Genomic DNA, 12,613 nt, shown 5'->3' on the forward strand with positions numbered 1-12,613 from the left:
TATAAAGGAAATCGGTTTAATACTTGATGAAATTTTGTTTCAGTCTAACTTGTGAACAGTTCAATTTTATCCAATAATTATTTGTAAAAAGCGGAAGAAATTTACTGCAGTTTTCTATCGATGAACCGTAAATTATAGTAGACCCGCAAAACCCAAAAAAAAGCCTGTAAAATAAAAAATATACGTCATTTTATTTTTGATGATTCGTTCCACTTTAAAAAGTTCATAGTCGACAACGAAATACAAGTCGAGGATAAGTAAATTTTACATGAAATGCAGACTGAGAGTTGGCATAATTGCAAACGGTTCGTCACAACCAAACGAGCTAGTCTGGTTGAAATCCGTTGATCAAATTGGCTACGCGAGAGTGATGGCCACGAAACAATGACAGGAACTCTATCCGAGTTAATATCCACTTAGCCAGATACGAGACTCCCTTTTAGCGCAACGCACGCGCGCGTGCTAGTGCTCCATTAAATTAGCAATGAAGCATGCAGGCGTGCGTATACGATGATATCGAAGCAAACAAGTTGCTCGAGCGCCGTCATTCGGTTCGCAATTAGGGAAACACGGGGGAACGAGATGAGAACAAACAAAGCCCTCTCGCGGAGGATAAGAATAAGACACGCGTATATGTTTCCCTTCTGGAAGTGGGAGGAAAAAGAAGAGGAAAAGGAAGACGGAGTGAGATACAGAGAGACAGCCAGCCAGCCAGACAGACAGACAGACATCAAACAATCTTCATCGGGCAAAGAGCGAACAGCGGCAGATGTGCGCGCGTGTTTGCCAGTTTACACGTGCCAAGTTGTCATGACGACGCAAAGCGGCACCACCGCCAACGAACGTAGGATAGTGCATAAGCCGATCCAGTCGAGAGAGTGCTGCGTACACGAGGATGTCTGGCGGTGAGGCTGGTGATTTCTTCCTGAGCATTAGTGGCTCCATCGAGTCGGCTGACTTTTACGACATCAGCAACGCCTACTGCAAGTACGCCTACCAGTTTGGTCCGGAGTGGAGCCTCATCGCGGTATGTATATACATATATATATGCACACATATCCATAAGCTTTTTACCTTGTTCATTTGCGGCTCTATTCGGTCATCGTTTGCTCTTTAGTGGTGGAGTTAGGAATCGAGCGCTCGTGTATTCTCTCGGTCGCGATACCGCGTTAGCGGTGCATTAATCAGCTTGGGAAAACTGCATGCGCGTATTCCCTTATGGGCTTTCACTATAAGCTGCTCGACCGACTTGCCCGATAATCTCCAACCCATCTGTTGCCGACAAGTACTTAGTTCTCGAGTCTCGAGTTGATCGGAAAACGGATAGAGCACGCTGTGGCTTAATTATCGATCGAACGGAGCACGACGCCGCGTGGGCACACGTAGCCCTAGCAAACGCGTGTAACGGAGAGTTTTAATAGAATTAATTTGTCACCATCGAAGGGCATCGAGGAGGGTCTCACGCAGATGAGCAAGTGCAGCAACGACGCCCGCCGGCTAGCTGTTTGGAACTTCCCGCTCGACGTGGCCTTCAAGAGCACTAATCCACACGGCTGTAAGCTTTCTCGTTATCTCTCTCTCTCTCTCTCAGCTCTCTCTCTCTCTCTCTTTCTCTTGTTTACTCGGGACCGTCAAAAGGATCGGGCGAGCTCAATCTTAGGTCCTTGCTCTTTTCTTTTCATGCCGGCGCGCCGTGTTTGCGTTTGATCACCATGGAAATTCCAATTGAATTCTAGACCTGATAATGGAAAAGAGTTGGTGGTTGTTGTCGACAACGTTCGCTCGTTAGGCCCGTGGAACTAAAGGAGCTACTCGTAAAGTGCATTTCCACCGCGTGATGGCTTTTGTTGCCTCTGACGCTTATTGAAATGTACTTTTGCCATAGCCGGCTGGTTAGCTTGTGCGAGCCCTGTCGACGTTACGGCCCGCAAATTGGATGCTATTATCTTGCCAACTCGCGCAGATAATTTTTCGTGCCTTTAACTTGTTATTTGCCCGAGCGCAGCCCTGTGATGCTTCCAAAGTACAAATTGTTGCTAGTCAAGACTCAGCTTTTGAAGGTCCTTGAGAGCCTTTTGAATTATTAAAACGATGGCTAAGGTTGTTCGCAAGAGAACCGACCGAGCGGAAGAAAAACGAGAGAAAAATATGCTAACTCGGAATTTCCACGAGACTTAGAGACTTTTCAATGTAGTTCACCCCAGAACTTCCTGACAACTTTTTTCCCTTTCTATTTTTTTGCTTTTCCGCTGACACTTTGACGTGGCGATACATAGTCCTATCGTCTTCGTCGCGCGGTAATTAATCGTCTAAACGCCTCTATTCCTTGATTAACATACATTTGGATGAAAAAGCCTCCATCAGCCTGTTATCTTAATGACTGCCATCAGGCAGCATTGGAAAAGATTGGCTTTTAGACAGCTCGCTGCGCATTTTAATTAGCGAAGGTAGATGCCAAAGAGATTGCGCGTTGGTTTTTCATCGCACTCTGAAATGTGGCGAGCGCGAATGAGAAACGGAGAGAGCATATCTGGGGGAAGAAGCTACAAGTTCTCGCCTTGAACATCTTATAATATAAAGTTGTCAAAGTATCAGGGGAATGCGCGAGCTCACGTTTGCTTGCCTGCTCTTCCGCGCAAAGCTCATCGCAAGAGCGCGCAATCCGTTAGAAAGCCGGGTTATAAACTGGCAGGTAAGTGGCGCCTTATCGCTTAGTGCCTACAAATCCAAAAGAGCAACATTCGTCGGCGCACTGGCTTTCAGCTGCCTCGAGCTCGTGGACTATGATTAGTGGTCTATGTATGAGTCGACTGTGATTGCGTAGCGAGAAGAAGAGCAAGAGAGAGAGAGAGAGAGAGAGAGAGAGCGAGAAGAAGGAGGGGGGGTGCAGTGAAGAAGATGGAGGCTTATTACAGGGCCGCAGTTGCTGCTTTCAATTTACGGACTGGACGGCTTCGGTCACGACGTGATCAGGGGCTACGGCGCCTGTCGACTGCCCTTAATTACCGGCAGGCATGAGAAGCGGTGAGACAGCACTAGACCATCTGCAGCATCCACACACGCACGCGCGCTCACACCGATACATCCAATTTAGCTTGATGCACTCTGCTCGAGCTTTGCCTTAATGCTCAACTTGATTATCATGAGACTTGCGACTTGGGCGAGGTCTTTTAAGACTCTCGCTCGCCTATTCTAACTATCCCAAGGGCTTTACGTGCCGTAACTAAGTATAATGCAATTTCACTTATCACTTCATATCTCTCGACCGCTCTCACTGTTTTATTCGCTGTCTCATAATCTACAGTGCCAACTTAATTACCCGTCTCGCGCGTATTTTAATTATTATGCGGCTATTCTGCGTGGCAAAGCCGTAAACGCACTCCTCAGACCACAGTACAAGTTTTGGCCGCCTACGTAAAAGCGGAAGGCGCATTTCAAATTTCTTCATTTCAATATTGACTGAATTTGACATATTCAAATGACGCAGCTCTTCTGAAATCGTGCTCGATACTTTATGAATCTTCACTCGGGCATATTTACGTGTGCTTGCGACTTATCAAAGTTTTACATAAATTCAGGCAAATGTTTGCGCAAGTGAGCATTTTCGCGAGAGAGTAGCTCCGTTGTTATATTTAGCAGCGTCGGAAGCGAAGGTTGATTTAACGCTTAATACATTTAACGGAATTTATGGAAACGTATTAATTAATTCGCAGAGTTGAGTAATAAACACGCTGGAATTGCTGCGACTCCGAATAATCGATGATTATACAAGTTGCAAGCAATTATTCAATTGGGTGATTCGGCACACAGCTGAAAACTTGTTTGGATAGAACAATTATATCGTTGATAAAGCGCACCTTAAACGTTCACCGCGTGAATTGAAAATCTTGTCTCAAACTCTTGTTTTCAATCGAGTCTAATATTTAGTGATCGAATTACATTTAATTTGGTATTCGTAACATCATTAATCCCAGATACATTTGATATTACTACATCGAGAAACCTTATATCAGCGAGCTAATAAAAGTCGCCAGACAACGTATGGTAAGGAAGTTGGCTACATTTTTTTACACGTTATTTTAGAGTAGAATATGTATTCCTCTACTATCTTGATATATTTTTCATGCCGATATTTTTCTAAGCGTAACGTTGAAAGGAGTAATATAATGTCACCGTAAACACGCGAAGAACCTCATTAACAAATAAAAGCTGAGGCTTTGTTGACAAATGAATTTATTCGAAAATCAAAAATAACTAAACGCGGGTGAAATTTATGAAGAGGAAACGATGATGTAAATGTAAACTCCATTGTACGTTATCGAAATAATTATTGTTGGTTATCAATTGCGACAAGAATAGATAAATATGTAGAAGAAGCACGCACAGAACAGCTTTATTTACTCGTTATTCGTAACAAGCGAGCACGTGCAATTGTCGTCAAATAAACTACTCGGCAACGTCGTAATCCCATGGTCAGCCGTTCGGAAAAATAAATAAAGCCGAGAATGAAACATCACTCGATCAATTGCCGCTTGTCGGGAAGCAAATCGCGCAAGGACTGATTTCCGTTGCCTTTATTTTTTGTTCAATTTTTTCTGTCCCTTCAATGTTTTGATGCACAGCAGGATTGCTTTGTACGTGCCGGAGTCGTCCTCATTGATGCAACAATTCGCCGCCTGGCTGACCGGACGCAGACCTGAACTCATCGACATTGGCATCCTCGCGACTGGCGATGGAAGGGAATGTGAGTTGCTAGCTGGACTTACTTTTCTATTTTCCATTTTTTTTTCTTTCCCTTTTTGTTTCCCTCTACTTTGTCGACGGCAAAATTTTTTTCTTCTTTTATTTGCTTTACTTTGTTCCAACTAAATATCTGATGAAATATTCAGTCGTTTATTTGTTCCCAGCTTTTACTTTTCCATTCATTGCTCTGTCGGGAATTTCTCAAATGCAATATCCAAGGTTTGTCGAGTGAAATGGTCTATGTTGATCAAGAGCTGGCTTTTAATTCATCATCGACAAACAATATCTAGGTCAACCGTTAAAAATTTACTTTTGATTTTGTTTATCGGGATTTCGACTCCATGACATGCGTTATATTTAAAATTTCAATTTTATGTTACAAAATATGTTATGTGTAATACCATGTACATGACATCTTTTGACAGCGTGATGTACGAGAAATATTATGTACTTTCATTTACATTGTATATAATTATAATGGAGAAATAAGAGCATTAATTAAATAAATGATGTATTTAAAGTACAGAATTTCATTATATTTCATAATTAAGTACATCGTATAATATTGAAATATGCTTGAATAATGACTTCAATTCACAGCATTTCTCATTTCGTTTGGACGTCTCTTTTTACAGTGACGCGGATGAAGGTGCAAGGATTTGTTAATGTTACATTCAACGTCGTATTGAAGGACTTTTTCCAATTAGGATACGATAATGGAGAACGTCAGTGATAACAATGATCGTTCGTTTTTTTTTGCTGTTTTACATTGTACAACGGAGCCCGCATTTACATGATAACATCAATTGATATTTTTATTTATAGATAAGTAATTTAATTACAGCTATAATCACCCTTAAGTGAAGATTAATAAGTACTGTTTGTTTCTGTCAACTTGAAGTAGCTATAATTTTTTAGCAACGTAAATAAAGTATTAAATAAAAGTGCACCTTGTTATCTTCATCATCTGACGTTCTTTATAAGACTCTCCAAAGTGACGCACTCAGCTGGGCTATTCGTAATACGAATAATCTTTATCAATATAATTGATTCCATATGGATCTGAGAACAGATTAGAATAGGCAAAAATAAACTGTCTGTTCGATCATTTATTGTTCACGCGCGTACATCGCTACTTTTCATATGGTTTGAGATCGCGTAGCGCTCTTATCAATTCATGAGAGCTCGACTGCATTGATTTTCGTTCGACAGACAACTGCAACTTAAATATTTGCATAAACGGAAAAAAACCTGGGTTATAACTTTACTCAGTCGCGAACGAAGATAACAAAAGCAAAGGCGTGACATATTGACAAGTAACGAGACAAACGTAAAAGCATAAATTCGGCGAAGTTCGCCTCGAAAGAGAGCAGAAAAATCCATTACTTTTCGTCTTTAAGTGGAGCGAGTTTGAAGGGAGATATAGAGATTTATTTAGAAGATCCGCGTCAGCAGTGGCAGCAGAAGCGGACGAGGATCGGGCAGTCTTTTCTATCGCTGGATTCATCGAGAAGCCGATATTATACATTTATATGTAAATATCGCAATTATGTTATTGATGGCTCTCAAATATTCGAATTGTAGAATCGACCGTAGGCTATACTCGCCTGAAATCACTGTGCGTATGTATCACGCGTACAATTTCCAATCGAATATTGTTGACTGCTTTTCGTATCTGACGTACGAGCGTCTAAGCGTTTTCGGCTTAATTAGCGCGTAGGTTTAGTTGAAGCATTCGTTTGTTTGCTTAGAATCAACAAACGTTACGTGGAATTTTACAAAGGAGTTGCTTTGCTGCGAAGGAGAATGTTTGCTGCGTATGCGTATAATTAAAAAAGTTGCCGGCCGGTTGCAACGTCATTTTCATCAAAACTCAAACACTCCGGGCAAAGAATCCTCGCGCTCGCCGTAAAACTCGCTTTGGCTAAAGGCGCACGCTGCGGTGTACAAAGGGAAAGGCGTGCGCGCCTTGCAAATCCAGGCTATTTGCCGAAGGAATTATTTGCAACGTCGAGCCAAAGAGGATTGTCGTGCGAACAATTTGTGAGACGCGCGTGCACGTGGCGCTTATGCAAATCCTCCATATTTTTCGAAGCCCTCGTTCAAAGGTCTTTGCAATCGAGCTACCCGATAAAATAGGTAAGAGAGAGAGAGAGAGAGAGAGAGAGAGAGAGAGAGAGAGAGAGAGACCAAGGAAAGCTTTCAGGTGAGCGCTTAAAAAGCAAACTGGATCAAATGTTGCAATACGTATCCAGTGGGCTTGTGTCACTGGTGTCGAACTGATAATCATCGTGCCTGGTACAACTCAGTTCGTACTACTCACCTCGCATCAGTTGATTGTTCTCGTCTCTGTACTCAGCCCAAGGGTAAGTATGAAGGAACTCAAGCACCACTCCATTCGACCAACCAAAGCCATCCTGCACGGGATATTCACCGCCGCCGCCAAACTCGCCTGGTATCACTGCATCGTACTGTAAATCACAAAATTCGCGTACATTAATAAAATGCTTGAAACAATTTGCGAATTCCAGCCTCGTCATGGATGTGTTCCGGACTATCACTTCTATTTCCCTTTTTCTTCTTTTCATTCTTTTCGCTTGAATGATGTATTGGTGTTCTCTTAGTTTTAGTGGTTCTTTTTTGCTCCCACGCGCATAAACTTGATGATCGCGTGGATATGTCAGGGAGCGTGGGGAATATCACACGAATAGTTTTACTGTACAATGGTTATCGTTCCAATAACGAAAAGGAACAAATTCTTTAATTAAATTGTCCTATGTATTGTGGAAATTGTTACCGAGGATAAAACTTAGGAAAAGCTTTCACAGAAATTCTAGTCGCTGGAAAAGTGAGTTCCGGTGACGATCATAAAAATCGACGACAAATAAAAACACGTCAAGACTTTCTCGTGGATATCAATTAGTAAGTTTATTCACAAAAGCAATAAAAATTTTACCGCGAACGAAGGTAAATTCCAGTGGCATGCGCAAAAGTGAAAGGAGCAATTCGTTAACGATGCCGTACACATTAATTAGCGGTAAGGGCAATTTCGAGAAAAGTTTCGATGCGTTCGAGGTAGAGGATTTACGTGATTATATAAATGGCCATAGAAAACAAGGAATCTTTCTCGTTTGACTTGTATGACGTTTTGTCCGGCACCGATGATCTTTACTCGGCAGACAGTGACGCTCTGCTCCTATTTGTCTGTATTTCTTCTGTCATGGTTTCGTGCGTAGCCATATTTTTTTTTCTTTTTTTACGTAAAAAATAACGACACTGCGGATACGAACGTCTATTGCCCAGTTAAGATTCCATGGACAAGAAATTTATGCGCATATCGCGCGCCAGTACTTTATTTTATCGACTTGAGCCGCGCGGCGTTTCCCTGGGATCTCTCCGCGGCTAAACTTTTTGTTTTCTCCGTCGGGTCATAGCTGAAATTGAAAATTTTTATATTTTTATTGGCCTTGTAATGGAAATGACGGTAATCATTTCTTCAGCTTTACAGCATTTTTACATTTGTATCCAAAAATCATCCCGTTTGATTATTCCATGAAATCCAATTTAATTACGCATAGAAAGAAGATACACGCAAATCTCGTTGTGATGTATTCCATAAGAAATAATAAACCAATCAATGTGCATAGCCTCACGTAACCGAGTAATAACTTTTGAGTATCTTCGATGTCGCGCTTGGGCTCGTGTATTTTCTTTTCCAATCGGTCTGAGATTTGATGTTCATGCTTATTTTATATATATATACACATAAACGGATAAGAAGATTAAAGACAGCCGACGGACTTTTATATCTCCATGGGAAAGCCGCGTTTGATCTACGCTGCCATAAAGAGCTCACTTACTTTTTTCCCTCGCTAAACTAATCGAAAATTCTTTGCGACAAGAAAAAAATCCATCACGGAGAAAAAGAAAGAGAGAGAGAGAGAGACTAATTTTCTTTTTCCACCTTGGAGAGAATCCCCAAGTGACGAGATCAAAGGCAGTATACGATCGGCAAAAGGCCGAGCGCGACCTCGTAAAGCGATTAACAGCGCATACGTGGAGCTTACTCCGCGATGCCCAAGCACCATCCTCATTTTCACTTTCATTCGGCTGCCACGCGGCCACGGCAATAGAATGCGAGCTACGGCAATTTCAGTCGTGAAATTGATAATCGGCCGCGAGTGCAAGCCAGGACGCGGCAGCTGTCACGAGCAGCGATTAGCCGGACGAAAATTGAATTCAATCACTCGTCATATCGATGTTCGGGCTTGCTTACTGCTGTGTGTTCCAGCTCGTCTTTGCGACTTATATACATCCATCCAATTCTCATCGTCTGTTTCGCGGGTACGCTTCAGGGCTCGTTGCTCTGCTCAGCTTTCAGCCACCGCAGTATTTGCAATGTCTTTTATGTACTCTTTTTCTCTTTTCAAAATGTTAAATTATCATCACGTTCTAAGGAATACAATTGTTGAAATGCCTTGTGTTTAAGCTTTTTATTTATTTATCATTTGGCGAATGTGAAAAGTAATCCGAAATTCAATTACGATGTAAAATCTGAAAGAGTGGATGACGTGGAATCCAATAAAACGTAAAAAAAATTCAATATGTAATAGTTGCGTAGAGTATCACTGTTTCAAATATTTTTAACTTAATTAATCAAAAGATTGTTTCCAATCATGGAACTGGCAAAATGAAAAATTCCTATCCTATATTGCATTGTAGTATTTCGGATCAATCCGACAATGCGTTCGATGTCTCATTCAAAAATATTTATTATAAAAATAGTAAGAAAAATAAAATGAAAAGAAAATGAAAGGAAAATGATGGATTTTCAAACTGCTTAACATTAGCTCTATCTCAGTAATTGATTTCTAAGATCCTAGTGCAACAATAATTACGCCGCGTTAGCCCGAAGCAAACTAATCGCCAGCACAGGTCGCGATTGAATAATTTTCATAAGAAAGTTGCACGGTTTGGTCGTGTGAAGCGCTCATAACGCTAAAAATTAACTTACGCGCTCGTTGGGACGTTTGCATTGAGAAAGCTACTGCTGGTTTGCACGAGGAATAGAGGATCTGTTGCTGGAATTCTGTTAACGACGGCTGAACACAACGGCTTGGACGAGACTAATCCAAGGGCGAGGATTGGGCGCCGCTTTATCGCATTACCGCACGGTATGCAGACCCTCTTCAATGTCGAGTGTAAACGTTGATAGAGAGTGAGAGAGAGAGAGGGGGGCATAAGAGATACCTCGCTTTTGATACTGTCGCGCACGTGTTGCGCGCATAAATTGCTGGGATCGTTTGTTCGACTAGTCGCGCCAATTTAGCGTTGTTTGCTCGCGGTCGGCAGCCACGTTTAGCGTGGAAGCCGTCAACGGCGTGTATTACAACGAAAACACTTTGTGCGTCTGACGTTCGGCCATGCTGCGCGCAACAGACACTTGCACTCGCGTGTACACGACAACCAAGCAGGCTTGTCGTCGAGTTATTGGTTATGTTTTTATTCTCATGTCTGGAGCGCAAGTTTCGGCGAACTAGCGAAAAAGAAGAATGATTAAACTCTACTTGGCGTGTCGCTCTAGCACAGACGTGAGCTACGACAGCAGTTAGAAAGAAAATTCAATCTGCAATCTAGTTGCAATAAGTTCTGCCAGAACGGCAGTCTATTCGATGATATCGGTCGTGTGCTTCCACGCCATTTTTCATTTTAAATTGGCGCGCTCGAACTGGAAAATGAACACAAAGGTGAAATCCAATAGTTTCGCGTTTCGACGGATCTGCAAAATTTCGAAAGTCGCTAATGGAATTTTTTAAATCTCGTTTAGAGTGGCGTGAAACGAATAGGCCGAGAAAGTGTACGCTGACGCGGTGTTCTCGACGAATCATGAATTTCTCAAACTCGCATTAACGCTTGCGGCAAACTAGTCGTTGAGTGCAGCTAACGCAATTACGAATAGACGCCGTGAGCAACAAAAACTTTCTCAAAGGAACAAATGAGAAACGATGATATGTGTGTGAGAATAGCGGTTAAACTGGGTGTACACTGAGCTCCCAAGCGTAAATCTCGCTGTATTAGCAAGTCTCAAGTACGGGAGAGAGAAGCTTAGCGCGAAGTATTTCGCTTTTATACGAGTTATTCCTGCAGCCCTGCGCCGCTGCTATCTCGTTAATACTCGCTAATATCCGAACTTTCGGATTCATGGCCGCGAGGGCGTACATTGCCCGTTAACGCGTACTCCGTGTCCACCGCAGAACTCGCTCGATTTGTAACGCGAGCGCTCAATAGCTCAGCGTAACGCGAGATTTCCTCGCGTTCAATTTCGTCACTGGCTCAATCGCTTATTCCGAACAACGAACCAAGCACCAATCTGCTTTTCTTCGTGCAAACAATCGAATTCCATCGCTCTAAGTAGAATGCAATTTATACCAAGATCGTACATAGCAATATGCGTACGAATGCATGCAAGATCAAATAATTTGCAGGCACGAGTATAACGGTAAGCGAAGAGATAAGAGATAAGAGAATAAACATATGCTGGACTATGTTGCAGCAGCGATCACTCATCGGAATGTTGCTCGAGGTTGGCATATATTGAGTGGCTAATTTGAATAGAAATTGCTACTCTGCCATTGTTTTTGCTCGTTTCGCGCGAGAAAGGCGAGTAAATAATTAAGTGTAATGTCGTTGCAATGTCATTGACCCTTGGATAAGACGAATGGCTGACGAATTTAACATTCAAGTAGCACTCGCCGAGAAAAAATTGTAAATTCAATTTCATTGTAAAAACCGAAAAAGTGGATTAACCTGGAGTCCAATAAAACGTAGGAGATACGCATCAACATACAGTAATTACGTAGTGTATCACTGTTTTAAATATTTTCAACTTAATTGAGCCAAAAAGAAAAGAAGAATATGTCTTTAATGCAAGATACGCTACATTTCAATACGAGTCTAAAAATGCTGAGAAAAGCAACAAAGTGTACGCCTTACATTTATTATTTGAATGAAAAGTTAATTCCTTAAAAAATTTAACAAATTCGTAACAAACCGTTGCCGATCCGAACGTCGTTATGTCGACACACAACAATCAAATATTAAAATCAGAGTATTGTATAATTTATTATTACAAATTATGCAAGTTCATTAATAACGTTCACGAATAGCAACGACTCGTAAACGTGTAATATTAAATTTACAATCCCATCAACAGAGTTGAATCTGCTTGCACGTCATTCCAGCTCTGAATTGTTAATAAAGAAAATCTCAAATCAGCAGCTGTTAATTTCGCAATTGAGATGAATTCCATTAATAAAAGAAAATATCGCGACTAAGGAAAAGAAGTATATCAAGCGCACTTACAATTCCGCTGACTATCAGTACAGGAACGATAACCAAGCAAATTAAACGGAACTCGGAAGCTCGTTTCTAAAATGAGCCATTAACTAAATTAGTTCCTGAGGTGGATCCCGAAACCACAAATCTCGTAAACAGCGCGTTTACTTGAAAGCCGATCGCGAGCACGGAGTTGAAGTAAAGAAGACGCCTACCCCGTAAACTCTTAATTTGCATAATGAGCAATCGACGCAGAGAGCAGCTCACACCGTTCCATCTGGCGGACAGTAAATGTTGTTCCCGAACTCTCTGTCGCTGTCGGCCGCATCGTGACGCGCCGTCGCGGAAATCGTGAATTATGGTAAAGCAAAATCAAGAGGATTCGAGCTGCGCAGTCGGACTACTGACCGGTTAATTAGACTGTCACTTAGGCTTACCGTTTGTTCGGAGCTCTTTCAACGGGTCAGCTTAGCCGCAGTACGGAGAGGATTTCATAGGTTAGATACGCAAGTGCACGAGCAAATCGCCGTTGGAA

The 12,613-nt window shown here is 41.9% G+C and overlaps 2 protein-coding genes across 6 annotated transcripts in view; one reads left to right on the forward strand and one right to left on the reverse strand.

Annotated features, from left to right (window-relative positions):
* The first annotated feature begins 617 nt into the window (after positions 1 to 617).
* On the forward strand, positions 618 to 5,517 carry LOC131668027 (B9 domain-containing protein 1). Of its 5 annotated transcripts, none has more exons than XM_058941835.1 (5): positions 618 to 1,027; positions 1,444 to 1,555; positions 2,916 to 3,024; positions 4,623 to 4,744; positions 5,379 to 5,517. In XM_058941835.1, exons 1-5 carry the CDS (start codon positions 896 to 898, stop codon positions 5,474 to 5,476), a joined length of 573 nt encoding a protein of 190 aa, XP_058797818.1. In that variant the 5' UTR covers positions 618 to 895; the 3' UTR covers positions 5,477 to 5,517. The 5 variants fall into 5 exon arrangements, with proteins under 5 accessions (XP_058797818.1, XP_058797819.1, XP_058797820.1 ...); XM_058941836.1 differs by having other exon boundaries at positions 4,626 to 4,744; XM_058941837.1 differs by lacking the exon at positions 5,379 to 5,517 and adding an exon at positions 4,890 to 5,097.
* Positions 5,321 to 12,613, reverse strand: part of LOC131668026 (trehalase-like) — a 30,799-nt gene continuing 23,506 nt past the window's right edge. The window contains exons 9-10 of the mRNA XM_058941834.1: positions 7,067 to 7,214; positions 5,321 to 5,805 (exon numbers count right to left, since the gene is read on the reverse strand). Coding sequence (XP_058797817.1) covers positions 5,756 to 5,805; positions 7,067 to 7,214 — 198 coding nt within the window. The 3' untranslated portion in view covers positions 5,321 to 5,755. The remainder of the gene's footprint in view (positions 5,806 to 7,066; positions 7,215 to 12,613) is intronic.

The sequence above is a fragment of the Phymastichus coffea genome, unplaced genomic scaffold, assembly GCF_024137745.1.
Source record: "Phymastichus coffea isolate CEN01 unplaced genomic scaffold, Cenicafe_Pcof_1.1 PCOF00072, whole genome shotgun sequence".
Taxonomy (NCBI): domain Eukaryota; kingdom Metazoa; phylum Arthropoda; class Insecta; order Hymenoptera; family Eulophidae; genus Phymastichus; species Phymastichus coffea.

What these genes read in the sequence shown, in the direction of transcription:
- LOC131668027 (XM_058941835.1), top strand. Translation starts at nt 896, where the DNA reads ATGTCTGGCGGTGAGGCTGGTGATTTCTTCCTGAGCATTAGTGGCTCC. An exon ending in GAGCACTAATCCACACGGCT is followed by an intron (nt 1,556 to 2,915) that starts GTAAGCTTTCTC and finishes GGCTTATTACAG; the next exon opens with GGCCGCAGTTGCTGCTTTCA. An exon ending in GACTGGCGATGGAAGGGAAT is followed by an intron (nt 4,745 to 5,378) that starts GTGAGTTGCTAG and finishes CTCTTTTTACAG; the next exon opens with TGACGCGGATGAAGGTGCAA.